Source organism: Chiloscyllium plagiosum, unplaced genomic scaffold (assembly GCF_037043375.1).
Source record: "Chiloscyllium plagiosum isolate Xiang-an unplaced genomic scaffold, Cpla_swu_hap1 HiC_scaffold_7, whole genome shotgun sequence".
Lineage (NCBI taxonomy): Eukaryota > Metazoa > Chordata > Chondrichthyes > Orectolobiformes > Hemiscylliidae > Chiloscyllium > Chiloscyllium plagiosum.
The window spans coordinates 7,905,292-7,921,382 of record NW_028270145.1 but is presented as its reverse complement, the minus strand read 5'-3'; the positions used below and the strand labels follow the sequence as shown (position 1 = coordinate 7,921,382).

Here is a 16,091-nt window from a genome sequence, read left to right as displayed (position 1 = left end):
AACTGAAAACCAAAAATGTATTTACAGGGGTGGCATGGTGGCTCAGTTGTTAGCACTGCTGCCTCACAGCACCAGGGTCCCAGCTTCGATTCCAGCCTTGGGTGACTGTCTATGTGGAGTTTGCATACTCTCCCCGTGTCTGTGTGAGTTTCCTCCGGGTGCTCCAGTTTCCTCTCATAGTCCAAAGATGTGCAGGTCAGGAGATTTGGCCACGCTAAATTACCCATAGCATTAGATGCATTAGTCAGAGAATGGGTCTGGATGGGTTACTCTTCGGAGGGTTGGTGTGGATTTGTTGGGCCAAAGGGCCTGTTTCCATACTGTAGGGAATCTAATCTACTTTACAATTCAAGTTCCTAATTAATAATGATATAAACCTTTATCAAATCTCCCTGCAGAAAAGAAATGAAAGGTATATTTAAGTTGTATGCTTATTTTGTGTCAAAATTTCCTCATCACTGTTTCTATTTTACATTGGAAGTCATAATATATTTACATAACATACACAAGGATTTTCAATACATTAATATTCTACAAAAGTCCATTTTGCTTACAAATTTGCATTCCTCCACATTTGTTCTTTACAAAGCCTCAGTATTGTTTCTCCCTGACACATCGATGCAGAGTTGTTGGATTACAAAATTCAAAATGTTGTAGAGCTAACACTAGGCTGAGTTTCCTCACTGTTGAATATTTCTGTTGAGACAGGCTAAGAGTGACAATTAACTCTTTTGCTGTATCTCCATGCCAACAGAAACCCAACCAGTCAGCAACCTCTTCTCATGTTATATATTTTGGTGTCTCTTTTTTCAAGTCTGCTTCTTGTGTCCCAGTCTAATGAGTCCCAGAACCACTCACTACTCACCGGATATCCACTGAAAGACAGTTGTGCAACTGGATGAGTACTGGCATTCTGAAACTCCCCTGCTTAGTCAAGGATATTTCTAGAAGTTGTCAGAGAACTGAAAGGTGATGCTGCAAATCTTCATCGGGAACCTGGAGGACCTTATCAAGGGGGTGAGGCAAAGGAGAGGAGTCCCCTTCCCAGAGGACTGATAGAGGAGGTCACGCCACCAGACCGTGGCAGCCTGGTCTGGTCGTCACCCAGGTCAGTGCCATCTTTACAGTGTGGTGAGACAGCTAATAGTGCCATAAAAAGGTCAGTGACCTTCTGCAAGGGTAAGAACCCCAGTCTTCTCTTTGTTATCGAATGCTGACTCTATCTCTACTACGACACCCACTCCCACCAAGGCTCATGCTTTGCTATTTTCATTATTATATTCAACATCGTTCCACATCTGTTGTCATGCATTTGCCCACCTCTTTGCCTTCCAAAGTTCCCATATCACTAATACTGCATGGCCTCTGCCTAGCCTATTTAGTTACTTAGGACACCTGACCACCTTTCCTCCCACTTTCACCTCACTTAGTTCCTCCCTTTCTCTTATTATAGGAGATAACAGCCCATAATAGAGTCGAAAGAGCCTGGACAGTTGAAGGTTCTTGCAGACTTACATTAGAGTCCTCACCCCTTACGAGAAGAAGATCCTAGCCTTTGCAGGAGCAGACTGGGACCGCTCCTGTAGGGAAGCCAAAACATCCATATCCTGCCAACTCAGTTAAACACCATTGTTTATTCCACTGGAAATAGCATAGCAACCCTACTGTCAGTGTCATTCATTACACAGCATTGGGCAGAACAGCTATGGAGTCGAGAGTGTGGTGCTGAAAAAGCACAGCAGGTCAGGCAGCATCTGAGGAGGAGGAGAATCGATATTTCGGGCATAAGCCCTTCATCAGGAATGCCCAAAACGTCAATTTCCTGCTCTTCGGACACTGCATGATCTGCTGTGCTTTTCCAGCAGCACACTCGCAACTCTGATCTCCAACATCTGCAGCTCTCACTTTCTACTGTCTTGCAGGTATAGCCAACATGCTCACCATCTCCAGATGGCTATAGAAATCATCTCCTTGACCTTTGAGGACAAGAGTACTTCGACCTCGGAAAAAGCATCTGCAAGACAGCCTCCTGCACCCCCACCAGCTCAGATACAGATTGTTGAGTAAGAATGTTTCGTGGAATGGGCAAGTGTGCAGCCATGTAGGTAAAAACAAGGATTGCAGATGCTGGAAACCAGAGTCTAGATTAGAGTGATGCTGGAAAAGCACAGCAGGTCAGGAGCAGGAAAACCGACGTTTCGGGCAAAAGCCCTTCATCAGGAATAGAGGCAGGGTGCCTGCAGAGTGGAGAGATAAATGAGAGGGGTGTCAGGATGGGGAGAAAGTAGCATAGAGTACAATAGGTGAATGGGGGCGGGGTTGGAGGTGATAGGTCAGAGAGGTGGGTGGAGTGGATAGGTGGAAAGGAAGATAGGCAGGTAGGACAGGTCATGAGGGCAGTGCTGAGCTGGAAGGTTGGAGCTGGGGTGAGGTGGGGGAAGGGGATATGAGAAAACTGGTGAAATCCACATTGATGCCATGGGGTTGAAGTGTTCCAAGGCGGAAGATGACGTGTTCTTCCTCCAGGCGTCAGGTAGTGAGGGAACGGCGGTGGAGGAGGCCCAGGACTTGTGCAGCCACAACCTAGTGAGCAAATCTCTGTGATAGCTCCACATCTGGCTGGGAAAGAAATGCCCCGAGCTGCTGGCACTCAGTGGACTGCCAGAGATGAGGTACCTACTTAAACCCAGGCAGGAGATGAGTGTGTGCTGTCATCAATCAGGGACTTTGTGCCAGACAAAAGTGTGTTTTGCATTGAGCATTGCTGCCCACAAACTGCTGCAATACAGTGAGTCATGCAAATATCTGGATACCTCCATGGACTGGTTGGCGGTTGCCATGAATGATCTTAAGGACTGCTGAAGAGACGCACAGACCTACACTCCATCATCCCAGCCTTTGGTTCTCAGGACCGAAGACGTAGGAACAGAGGATGAGGAATTTAGTGAGCACTTCAGATGGTTCTTATTCATAAAAAGACAGTCAGTGCCACGTACCATTCAGCCAGAGAAGGAACTACATACACAGACTCCTCAGATGTCTCCCCTCTGGATACTACAGAGGTTGTTGGGTCCTCCACCTCCAACCTGCCTGCCCTCCTCTGATTTTTGGAAGTTCACATTGAAGATGGATCATTTGCATCAGGCAAGAAGACCCTCAGCATGTGTGGCTCATGCAGACACAAGTGCCCTGGAGGTTGCCGGAACAAAATCTTCAGCGTTAAGGATCTCCTTTGTTAACAAGGATCTTTGCTCCCCAGTTGAGGAACTGGGGAGTACACTAAGATGTAGTGGGAGGGACAGGAAGGAGAAAACATATGGAGAATACTTTTGAGTTTCAAAGCACTGTATATTATTTTGCATTTTTTATAAATAGCACTGCTTTGACCTTATGCCTAGATGTTTGTGTCTCTGTGTGGTGTCGAATATACACAGCACAAGACAGAACTTCATAGCCTCACAGGATGTACCATAGATAGAGCCCCTTGAATGACTTAACGAAACAGCTCCAGCTGAGAAATGCCTAGATCACTGACTGATGGCTCAACATCTCACCAACTACATTAGCCCTAATCCTAACTAGCTGCTGTATTATCATAGGATTGACTGATCCACTCCCACAGCTGCAAAGACACAAACCCTGACTGGATGCCTGACTGTGGCCAGTCCATTCAAGAGTTTTCAGAGACTGCCCTTAATTTATTGTGCTGGAGCCCCTAGCTGTCAGATACCTCTGTGGACAAGTGCGAACCAGTTTCCAAACACTTTGAGATATGGTTGTTTGCTTGCTGTAGACGCAGTGTGTTTGCCTTGTAAGCTGCTTGACACATGGTGCAGATTTGATATTCATGTAGCACACTGGTATACAGCAAGATGAATGCCACCTCAGCTGAGGGCTGCTGACCAGCAAGGCAAGCTGCCTGGTTGTTTGACTGCATTAATTGGCATGGTAAGGTAAGGATGGTGTGAGCAGCATCTTTGAGGGAGAGTGAGGGAGGGAAAACACAGTTCTGACTGCAGCCTTGTCTAGTCTTCCACCTGGATCCCTGCCTATGCACAAAATGTGTCCCTTCCGTAGACTTTCAGAATTAGTTACTGATGCGCCCAACAATAGAAGTCTGTGCTTCATGCAAATGGAGCAGAGACGTGCCATGACAGTCGTGAAGGATTGGCAAATGCCCCGTGCTACTGACTGTGGACAAAGAGTATGTACAGTTATTGTTGATTGATCATGCTCTGAGGTGCTGCTTAGTTCTACACATCATGAGGTCCTTCAGAACAGGCATTGAACTGAATTTGCCAAGTGCCTGATCTGATTTCTGTATTGAGTTTTCTTCACATTGAGCTTGTTTGGCATGTTTCATAAGACATGAAGCTGAATATTAATAAGGCAAGTTGGAGTGCTAACAAGATGTTTAACAAGAAATAATCCCAGCAATTCGCTGCTGCATACCAAGAATCTCACCACATTGTTTATCAGAAGCATAAAAGACCATAAGGTATAGGAGCAGGAATTAGGCCATTCAGCTCATCGAATCTGCTCCACCTTCAATCATGGCTGATATGTTTCTCAACCCCATTCTCCCACTTTCTCCCCGTAACCCTTGATCCCCTTGATACTCAAAAACCTATCAGTCTCAGTCTTAAATATACTCATTGGCCTGGCCTCCACAGCTTTCTGTGGCAATGAATTCTTTGGCTGAAGAAGTTTCTCTTTGTCTCCGTTCTAAAAGGTCTTCCCTTTATTCTAAGGCTATGACCTCGGATCCTAGTCTCTCCTACCAATGGAAATATCAGCCCAACATCTACTCTGTCCAGGCTATTCATTATTCTCTTATGTTTCAATTAGATCACCCCTCATCCTTCTGAACTCCATCAAGTATAAACCAGAGTCCTCAAATGTTCCTCATATGTTAAACTTTTCATTCTGCGAGCATTCTCGTAAACCTCCTCTGAACACATTCCAGAGCCTTCCTGAGATGCAGAACCTAAAACTGCACACAGTACTCCAAATGTGGTCTGACCAGAGCCTTTTCGAGCCTCAGAAGTACATCACTGCTTTTATATTCAAAATAAATGCCATCATTGCATTTGCCTTCCTAACTACTGACCAACCTGCAAGTTTACCTTGAGAGAAGGGTTTCGATCAGAGTGGTGCTAGAAAAGCACAGCAGGTCACGCAGCTGATTTTCCTGCTCCTCGGATGCTGCCTGACTTGCTATGCTTTTCCAGCACCACTCTGATCTAAACTTTGGTTTCCAGCAACTGCAGTCCTCACTTTTGCCTAGTTGATCCTTACCTTAAGAGAATCCTCTGGGAGAAAGTGAGGACTGCAGATGCTGGGGATCAGAGTTTAAAAATGTGTTGCTGGAAAAGCGCAGCAGGTCAGGCAGCATCAAAGGAGAAGGAGAATCGACATTTCGGGCATAAGCCCTTCTTCAGGAATGAGGAGGGTGTGCCAAGCAGGCTAAGATAAAAGGTAGGGAGGAGGGACTTAGGGGAAGGGTGTTGGGAATGCGATAGGTGGAAGGAGGTTAAGGTGAGGGTGATAGGCCGGAGAGGGGGTGGGGGCGGAGAGGTCGGGAAGAAGATTGCAGGTTAAGAAGGCGGAGTTGAGTCTGAGGGTTGGGACTGAGAAAAGGTTGGGGGAGGGGAAATGAGGAAGCTGGAGAAATCTGTATTCATCCCTTGTGGTTGGAGGGTTCCTAGACGGAAGATGAGTCGCTCTTCCTCCAGGCATCGTGTTGCCATGGTCTGGTGATGGAGGAGGCCAAGGACCTGCATGTCCTTGGCAGATTGGGAGGGGGAATTAAAGTGTTCAGCCACGGGGTGGTTGGGTTGGTTGGTGCAGGTGTCCCAGAGGTGTTCTCTGAAACGTTTCGCAAGTAAGCGGCCAGTCTCTCCAATGTATAGGAGGCCACATCGGGTGCAGCAGATGCAGTAAATGATGTGTGTGGAGGTACAGGTGAATTTCTGATGGATATTGAAGGATCCCATGGGGCCTTGGAGGGAAGTGAGGGGGTAGGTGTGGGCGCAAGTTTTGCATTTTTTGCAGTTGCAGGGGAAGGTGCCGGGAGTGGAGGTTGGGTTGGTGGGGGGTGTGGACCTGACGAGGGAGTCCCGGAGGGAGTGGGCTTTCCGGAACGTTGGTAGGGGTGGGGATGGAAATATATCCTTGGTGGTGGGGTCCGTTTGGAGGTGGCGGAAATGACGACGGATGATCCAGTGTATCTGGAGGTTGGTGGGGTGGTAGGTGAGGACTAGTGGGGTTCTGTCTTGGTGGGGCGGGGTTCAAGGGCGGAGGAGCGGGAAGTGGAGGAGATGCGGTGGAGAGCATCGTTAACCACATCTGAGGGGAAATTGCGGTCTTTGAAGAAGGAGGCCATCTGGGTTGTTCGGTATTGGAATTGGTCCTCCTGGGAGCAGATGCAGCGAAGGTGAAGGAATTGGGATTATGGGATGGCGTTTTTAAAGGGAGCAGGGTGGGAAGAGGTGTAATCTAGGTAGCTGTGGGAGTCAGTCGGTTTATAGTATAGGTCCGTGTTGAGTCGGTTGTCCGAGATAGAGATGGAGAGGTCTAGGAAGGGGAGGGAGGAGTCTGAGATGGTCCAGGTAAATTTGAGGTCGGGGTGGAAGGTGTTAGTAAAGTGGATGAACTGTTCAACCTCCTTGTGGGAGCACGAGGTAGCGCCGATACAGTCATCAATGTAACGGAGGAAAAGGTGGGGGGTGGTGCCAGTGTAGCTGCGGAAGATGGACTGTTCCACATATCCAACGAAGAGGCAGGCATAGCTAGGGCCCATGCAGGTGCCCATGGCTACTCCTTTGGTTTGGAGGAAGTGGGAGGATTGGAAGGAGAAGTTGTTAAGAGTGAGGACCAGTTCAGTCAGTCGAAGGAGAGTGTCAGTGGAAGGGTACTGGTTGGTTCGGCGGGAAAGGAAGAAGCGGAGGGCTTTGAGGCCTTCGTGATGGGGGATGGAGGTGTATAGGGACTGTTTGTCCATGGTGAAGATAAGGCGTTGGGGGCCAGGAAAGCGAAAATCATGGAGGAGGTGGAGGGCATGGGTGGTGCCCCGAATGTAGGTGGGGAGTTCTTGGACTAAGGGGGAGAGGACCATTTCAAGGTATGCAGAAACGAGCTGGCGTTTAGCCGCAGCAATATAAAGATCGGTGTGCCAAACTACCACCGCGCCTCCCTTGTCTGCCGGTTTGATGGTGAGGTTGGGGTTGGAGCGGAGGGAGTGGAAGGCTGCAAGTTCCAAGGGTGAGAGGGTGGAGAGGTTGAGGCGGTCAATGTCATGGCTATGAAGAGATCGAGGGCGGGTAAGAGGCCAGCACGGGGTGTCCAGGTGGATGGGGTGTGTTGGAGGTGGGAGAAGGGGCCGTCAGAGGGTGGGCAGGAGTCCTGGTTGGTGATGTAGGCGCGGAGACAAAGGCGGCGGAAGAATTGTTCGACATCTCGCCGTGTGTTGAATTCGTTAATCCGGGAGCGTAGGGGGATGAAGGTGAGGCCTCTGCTGAGGACTGATCTTTCATCCTCAGAGAGGGGGAGGTCTGGAGGGATGGTGAAAATACGGCAGGGCTGGGAGCTAGGACCTGGTTTGGGGCTGGAGCTGGGAGTGGGGGCGGGGTTAGGCGCGGGGGCGGGAATTTGCGTGGGGGCGGGGTTAGGCATGGGGGCAGAGATCGGCACGGGGGTGGAGACACATTCAGCGTGTAGGCGAGTAACGTCACTGGGGGCGGAAGTAGATGCTGCGAAGAATCCTGGACTAGAAATTCCAAGTCTCTTTGAACTCAGACTTCTGAACTTTCTCCCCATTTAGAAAATAGTCCATGCCTCTTCTTCCTGTCAAAGTGCATGACCTATCACTATCTCACCTTGTACTCCTGTCACTTCTTTGCCCACTCTCTTAATGTGTCCAAATCCTTCTGCAGCTTCCTCGCCTCCTTAGTGCTTCCTGTCCCTCTACCTATCTTCATATCATCTCCAAACTTACCTAGAATGCCTTGAGTTCCTTCATCTCGATCATAAACATATAAACTGAAAGGTTGTGGTCCCAACACTGAGCCTTGCGGAACACCACTTGTCACCGGCTGCCCTCCTGAGAAGGACCCTTTTATCTCCATTCTTTGTTTTCTGCCAGACAGCCAAGCTTCTATCCATGCTGGCACCTTGCCTCTGACACCATGGGCCCTTATCTTACTCTTGTGCGGCACCTTGTCAAAGACCTTCTTGAAGTCCAAGTAGATATCATCCGTTGAAGTGAGATGCTGCCAACATCAAGATTAGCCTCACTGGACTTCTCATCTGATTGTACCACAAATCTTGGGCATCTCCCACATTGCTCAGTGCCCTATAAAATTCCATCTAGTGTTTTTTGTACCCTTTTGAAATCACTTAGTCGATGGAAGTCCCAGATATTAAATCAGCTGATAGAATCCAAAGATCGGTAATCCATATTTTATATCATCATGACAAGTGCTGCCCTTATCATTGTTGTAGGAACAGGAGTAAGCCATTCAGCCCCTTGAGCCTGATCCACCATCCAGTGTGATCATGGCTGATCTTTGGCTTAACTCCATTTATGTGCCTTTGGCCCATATCCCTCAATACCTTTGTTTAACAGAAGTTACCTATTAGCGATTTTTGAGAAGATTTTGAGCTCAGGTTGACGACATGTATGTAAGTTAGCTAGCTGAGCTTGAGGTTGTTTGCAGACGTTTCATCACCATACTAGTTAGCATCATCAATGAGAGTCTCTGGTGAAGCGCTGGTGGTATGTTCCGCTTTTCTATTTATAGGTCTTGGTTTCTTAAGGCGGGTGATGTCATTTCCGTTTTTTTTTCAAGGGAAGGTAGGTAGGATCTAAATTGAAGTGTTTATTAAAGGTGTCATCAACATAGCAAACTCAAAGTTTGGGTTGGATAGATGGGAGGGTCCGCTATGGAGATGATATCTTTGTTATCACAAAACGGAGCAAATTAAAGGAAACATACAACACCATCAACAATATCCTGACAGGCATAAAATTCACAAAAGGTGAGGAGAACAACAACAGACTCCCATTCCTAGATGTGACAATTGAACATACAGTTAACAGAGAGCTTCAACCCAGTGTCTACAGGAAAACAACAAACACAGACCAAATACGTCAGAAGCAATCATCTCAACACCCACAAATGGAGCTGCATCAAGACACTATTTCAACAAGCTACATCACACTGCAGCACCCAAGAACTACAAACAGCAGAAGAAAAATATCTATACAATATTTTCAAGAAAAATGAGTTCCCAATGAACACAATTTACTGATTCCTCAGAAACAAACCCAAACAAGCAGACACAATGCAACCAAAACTATAGCCACATTACCTTACATCAAAGACTTATCATAAATGACTTTCAGACTACTTGGCATCATGGTAGCCCACAAACCTACCAACACACTTAAAATGGGTCTATTGAACTTAAAGGATCAAATAGATACTACCAGCAAAGCTAACATCATTTACAATATACCATGCAGGAACTGTGAAAAACACTATATCGGACAAACTAGCAGGAAACGTGCCACCAGGATACATGAACACCAACTGGCCACCAAAAGACATGATCCACTATCACTAGTTTCTATACATACAGACAAAGAAGGACACCACTTTGACTGGGACAACACACACATCCTAGGACGGGCAAAACAAAGACATGCACGAGAATTCTTAGAGGCATGACATTCTAACCAGAACTCCATCAATAAACACATCGAATTAGATTGTACCTACCTTCCCTTGGAAAATAAAGAACCAGAAATAACATCACCCACCTTAAGAAACCCAGACCTATAAATGGAGAGGTGAGACATACCCACACTTCACCGGAGACTCTCACTGATGATGTTACCTAGTATGGTGATGAAACGTCTGAAAACAAACCTTCAGCGAGGTAACTTACATACTTAGAAATTATCTATCTCAGACTTAAAATTAACAACTGATGTTGCTTCAACTGCCAATTGTGGAAGAGAGTTTGAAACTTTTACCACCCTGTATGTGTAGAAATATTTCTAGCATCTCTCCTGAATGGTCTGGTCCTATGTTTTAGACTGTGCCCCAGTTCTCAAATCTCCAAATAATTTATCTATCGTGTTCATTCGTATTAATATCTTGAAGACTTCAATCATACCACTCCTTAACCTTCTAAATTCTCCAGCTACAGTTTATACCATCTACAAGATGCACTGCAGCAGCTTGACAAGGCTCAAACGGCACTTTCCAAATCTGTAGCACCATGCAGAAGACCGACAGCAGACAGATGGGAATGCCACCACCTGCAAGATCCCTTTCAAGTAACATACTGTCCTACGTTGGAACTATATGATCATTCTTTTATTTTTGCTGGATCAAAATCTCGGTATTCCTTTCCTAAGTTAACTGTGTGTTTGTCTACACCGCTGCTCTGTAGCAGTTCAAGGAAACAACTCACCACAATCATCTCAAGGGTAATTAGGAATGGCAAAAACACCCACATTCCACAAACAAAGAAAATGCCACTGCTACTTAATAGAGACTTATGTCATTGAATCATTAGATCTAAATACTCCCTATGGCAGAAAACATTTCTATAGAATAAAATAACACCTTGCTGTAAATGGAGCAAGACCCAATGGAAATCTCATCCATTTGATTTGATTATCCATCATCACTCGAAAGATTTGAGCAGCCAACCATTGAAATTTGGAAACCCAACCATCAAAATGGTTTAAGCTTCTTGCCATGTCGGTGAATTCATTGCCCAATCAATCTGTGACTAAAAAGACATTTTTCTGCAGAATACTCATGAATTGTGTATCAGTCAGCCTGTAAAAATATTCTCAATATCATTGTCTGTTCATCGCACTCATTAATCTCTTCCGTTATGCTTATGAGTTTGTTTCTAATAGTCTATCACATGCATTCCACCTGATGATCAAACAAAATAATTGAATATACTGAATAAGAAATCCCGTAGAAAAGATTTTACTCATAACTTTTACTTTAACAGTAAAACCAAAACCAAAATAAATATGAACTAACAAACAAATTGAGACCAATATAAACTATAAATTACATGTCAAATAGCAAATGCAGTATTAGTAGATCTCATGGATTTACAAGGCAGTCTGCTAGACTATGTGACACCAATTTCAGCCAAAATGTCCTTCAAGTCTGTCATCTTCCTCTCACCATTTTCTTCAAAGATTTAGCACCAAATTTCATTCAACAGCAGCTCCCAATTAAACTGTATTCTACTTGCTCTGACTTCACCAAAATGGTGCAGTTCTGCGGAACCACCTCAGCTTTGTTCATGACAGTGTTGATGTGAATTCACCAATATTACCTATAATCCAGCCATCTGTGCACTGTCCGGCCAAGTCTAGTCAGTCAATATCTTCAAGTAACAAAAACAACTGCAGAAGCCTTGTATTTTTCTTTTAGAAGATCCTGGATCATTTTCTGAAGTCCACCTGTACTGTACTATTGGGTGATGTAAGTTTAGTTGTTTCACTGTCTTTTATCTCATTTCAACCTGTTACAGTTTCGTCAGAAACCTGTAGTTTCCCTTTCTGTTAGGATACAATCTTTGAAACCAGGGTCAATGTACCCAGGAGAACATGCAATAATTTGTGTGTTCAGAAAACAACTTTCGCATGTTTCCTCCACTGGTCCTGCGGGTGACAGGTTCCGTCACAACTGCAACAGTAACTCTGTAGTGATATAATTATCATATTGTAAATTAATGTAGTGGCATGGAAAATCATGGAGCATTTAGAAATTAGGATGCAATCTACATCCAGACTTTGTTCAAATTTGATGAGTGTTCACTTCCTATATTTTGATTTTAACATTATAGGTTCATCAAATCCAGATGTTATCAAGATTCCCTCTCTTCTGGATCTTAATTACAAATTGGAAGCATACTATAAGAGAGGATATGTTGTTGCCACTATCCATCCTACAATCCTTTCTGTGGGGCAAAGGAAACGATCTCCACTGAGTTACATTTATAGAGTTATACTAACTAAAATAAGATCCAGGTGAGTTAAATTCATAGCATTTAATGTTTTCCTTCTTGCTATGAAGTCTGAAGTGCAAGTAAAAGATCTAGATCACAAAATGCAAGTTTCATGTTAGAAAGTAGTAATTAGTACCACATTTTGTTTAAAGTAGCTCGTAACATCTAATTCTAAATTCCGTCGGTTAACATTGAAGACATTTAACAACTTGACTTCGTAAAATTAATAGAATTTAGTTACAACTAATGACTTATTTTAAAATATGTGATTGCCAGGTATAAGGTTAGTGTGTTTTAATTTTTTTTACAGCGTACTGTTCTCAGTCATTGAATTGGAAGAAGGTGGTTTAAAATTCTTTTATTTCACAACGAATGTATTTGAAATCATTTGACCAAAACATTTTTATACTATTTGCATTTCTTTTGTAATTCAACAATTATAGCCTTAATTTTAATTATGTTTAATAGTGTTATATATATTATTCTTATACAACGTTGCAATTCGACTTACCATGCAGTCAGTAAACGGGGGTGGTACAGTGATTCAGTGGTTAGTACTGCTGTCTCACAGCACTAGGGACTCAGATTCAGTTCCACCCTTGAGCAACTGTTTATGTGGAGTTTGCACATTTTCCACATGTCTACATGGTTTTCCTCCAGGTGCTCCAGTTTTGTCTCACAGTCCAAAGATGTGCAGGTTAGGTGGATTGACCATGCTAAAATGCCTATTTTGTCCAAGTGGATTAGCCATGGGAAATGCAGGATTATAGAAATAGTGTAAAGGTTGTGGGTCTGGGTCGAATGCTCTTCGGAAGGTAGTTATGGTCTCAATGGGCCAAAGATTTGCTTCCACACTGTAGGGATTCGATGATTCAGTCTAGCTGAAGTACAAAGGTTCCATACACACAATCAGTTCCTCTGATATAATGTCTGTTTTATAGCTTATAATGTGTTTTGCTGTTGAGAAGAAACAAAAGCCATGAGTGATTGATTATCAAACCAATATCATTAACCTGACATGGTGCCAGAAATTGATACTGTCAGCTGTTTCAAAGCTTTAAGCAATATTGTGAAGAATGCATGAAAATTCTGAAGAGAAATAGTAAAATTAAATGAAGCAGTGATTATGACACTCATGGAATATGTCTTTAAGAAAACAGGGGAAAAAATGTTTAAACTGAATACTGGAAGCAAAAGCTGCAGAGTTAGAGCTATAAGAATCCATTTCAAAAGCTAATACAAACCAGACAGACCAGTTTTGAGGCCTGAAAGCTTCAAAAATTAGAAACCCTTTTACTATTTGGAAAGCCTGTGGCTATCAGTTTAGAAGTGGAAAAAGACATAAATCTCTATTTTGCCCCAATTAAAGAGAAAGCACAAAGAATATTAACACTAAGAAAATCGAAAATCTTTGAAACAGTTTACAAAAGATTCAACACCTTTTGTTAATTACAAAAATTTTGCTACAAAAAGTTTAAAAGCACAGCAGTTTTGCTAAGAAGAAAGCCCTAAAAAGGCAACAACAGGAGAAATCAGTGCAGTGTCAATTTAAAATACAAATTGAGAATCGAGCTGGATGGAGCAGGATGGAATCATTAAAAGACTGCAGGAGCACAGACTGGTGTAGCTTAATAACATGCATCATAAAGATGGTGGATCTTTGAGAATATGCCTTGATCCACAATGCTTATTTGCTGCTTTGGAATGGCGCCCTGCCAAAATACGCACTTTAGGAGAGCGAAATCCATTATTTTCGAAGCTTAATACCGCACGTGGTAATTGATCAGTAGATCTCACAGAACAATCTAAAGACCTCACTATATTCCATACCCTATTTCAACTGTACAGGTAGTTCTCCTATAATGTGGCACTTGTGTTCCCTTGCGATGTTGTGTTATAGAAAATCACGCAATAGAAGTAACGAGGCCTATGGGAAAAACAGGCTTGGAACACCAGTTTACTGAACCTGTCCATTTCTGGTCAGTTATAGAAATGCCAAGATGTTACAAGCAAAACTTTCCAATCTGTTGTTGTATTCCCAACTCCTTGTGGAGAGGAATTTATCTAGAACCCAATTCTCTACCAATAAACTTTGTGAAACTTCCGGAAGTTATTTTTTGGCACGAGTAAAATCTTTTTTTTGAGGGAATGGCTAAAGAGTTGGGATGCTCTAAACGGCTTTACTGGGTCTGGGATTTCAGAAAGAAAGAGGCACCGAGACTCTCAGATCCCCCACCCCCCATGCATACAGAGACTGGGTGAACTTGGATTAGGCATAACTTGAGGATGGGTGGGGTGGGGAGAAATTAGGGTTGTCAGTGGTCTGTCCTTAGTTTCACATCTATCCCATTCCCACACATACACCCTCTCTTGTAAGATCACCATGTGTTGAAACTTCAGACTATCTGAGCCTCTGCTTAACAAAAGAGTTGGGATGCTCTAAATGGCTTTACTGGGTCTGGGATTTCAGAAAGAAAGAGGCACCGAGACTCTCAGATCCCCCACCCCCCATGCATACAGAGACTGGGTGAACTTGGATTAGGCATAACTTGAGGATGGGTGGGGTGGGGAGAAATTAGGGTCGTCAGTGGTCTGTCCTTAGTTTCACATCTATCCCATTCCCACACATACACCCTCTCTTGTAAAATCACCATGTGTTGAAACTTCAGACTATCTGAGCCTCTACTTGCTCGCCAGCACTTGCTGAACCTCACTGTATTTGCACCTTCTTTCAGTCAGTGCATGACCCCAATAAGCATTCCAGCAAAATATTCCACTGTTCGCTTCCCCGACCTTAGTTGCCGATAGAAGCAAAAGAATACACACAGATGACAACCTATTGCAATAGGTGTGCCAGCAGAATAAAACACAGCCAGATGGTAATAAAATGGATGGAATCGTGTAACAGCAAATGGGAGTTTGCTTTGTATAAAAGACAGTCCTTAATTCACAAATCGCATTGCAGCCAAATCGCATTTATGAAACATGCGTTATAGGAGAACTACCTGTACTGTTTCCTACAACTTCTTTTTGGGCTCTATAACACTGCTTACATCCACAAGAAGAGCCATAATGATTAACTCTTTCTCTCTCTACAGATGCTGCCAGACCTGCTGAGTTTTTCCAGCATTCTATGTTTGTTTCAGATTTCCAGCATCAGTAGTATTTTGCCTTTATGAATAATTGTTTGCTTTTGAGACAATCTTCATTCGACAAAGAGTAACACAATGGAAATGCTGAGAATGGGCTTCACTTACGTGAAAGTAATATTGGAAAGGAAAGAGATTTATATAATAAAAGGGTTGACACAAGTCGACAATTGTCAGACTATTTTACCAAGAGATATTATTTGGTCTCAGAACCTCCACAACGCTAGCATGTTTTAACAAGGTTCTCAGTTGCAAATGGTCATAACTGACATAGGTATAATCACAAGAAGTTTAACTGACCAGTCAAAAATCTAATAAGAAATTATAAAATGTCCTTGAAGTGAGACATCTTGTGTTTTTCAAAAATCATGGAATATTGATACAAGGACATGAAATATTGTGTTTCAAGGAAATGGATAACAATTATTTCTATATGTGGGAAAAAATAACTTTAAAGAAAAGGTTAGCATGATATATTAATGTTGACCATGTTAATGTGGACATAAGTAAAAAGGCAGATGTTATTTTGATTAGCTTTAGAAAGAGTATCAAAAGTTTAAATTTAAAGAAGAGGAATCTATTAATATCTGGTTAGTCACAGTTGTCAAAGTTCGTTTTTTTTTATTTAAGGCTAAGAGAAATAACTGAACCAGGAAACCTGGGTCCAGGTCCCATCTGCTCTGGAGGGGATTTATACATCTTTGGACAGTCTGATTTTTTTTAAATTAAAATACAAATAAAGGTTTCCAGGTCTCTTGTAGACCCTACCTCTGGACAACCCTACCTCTGGACCATGGTTCAAGTCCAACCCCCTCCACAGGTGTGTAATAACATGTCTGAACAAGTTGATTAGGAAAATATCTAAATGTGAACCCAGGATGACTTTTGTGG

At 43.5% G+C, this 16,091-nt stretch overlaps 1 protein-coding gene across 2 annotated transcripts in view; it reads left to right on the top strand.

The window, feature by feature from the left end:
* The window catches only part of rftn2 (raftlin family member 2), a 72,428-nt gene that overhangs the window by 17,749 nt on the left and 38,588 nt on the right, over positions 1 to 16,091 (top strand). For both annotated transcript variants that reach the window (XM_043692926.2, XM_087988691.1), the window contains one exon: positions 11,890 to 12,073. In XM_043692926.2, coding sequence (XP_043548861.2) covers positions 11,890 to 12,073 — 184 coding nt within the window. The remainder of the gene's footprint in view (positions 1 to 11,889; positions 12,074 to 16,091) is intronic.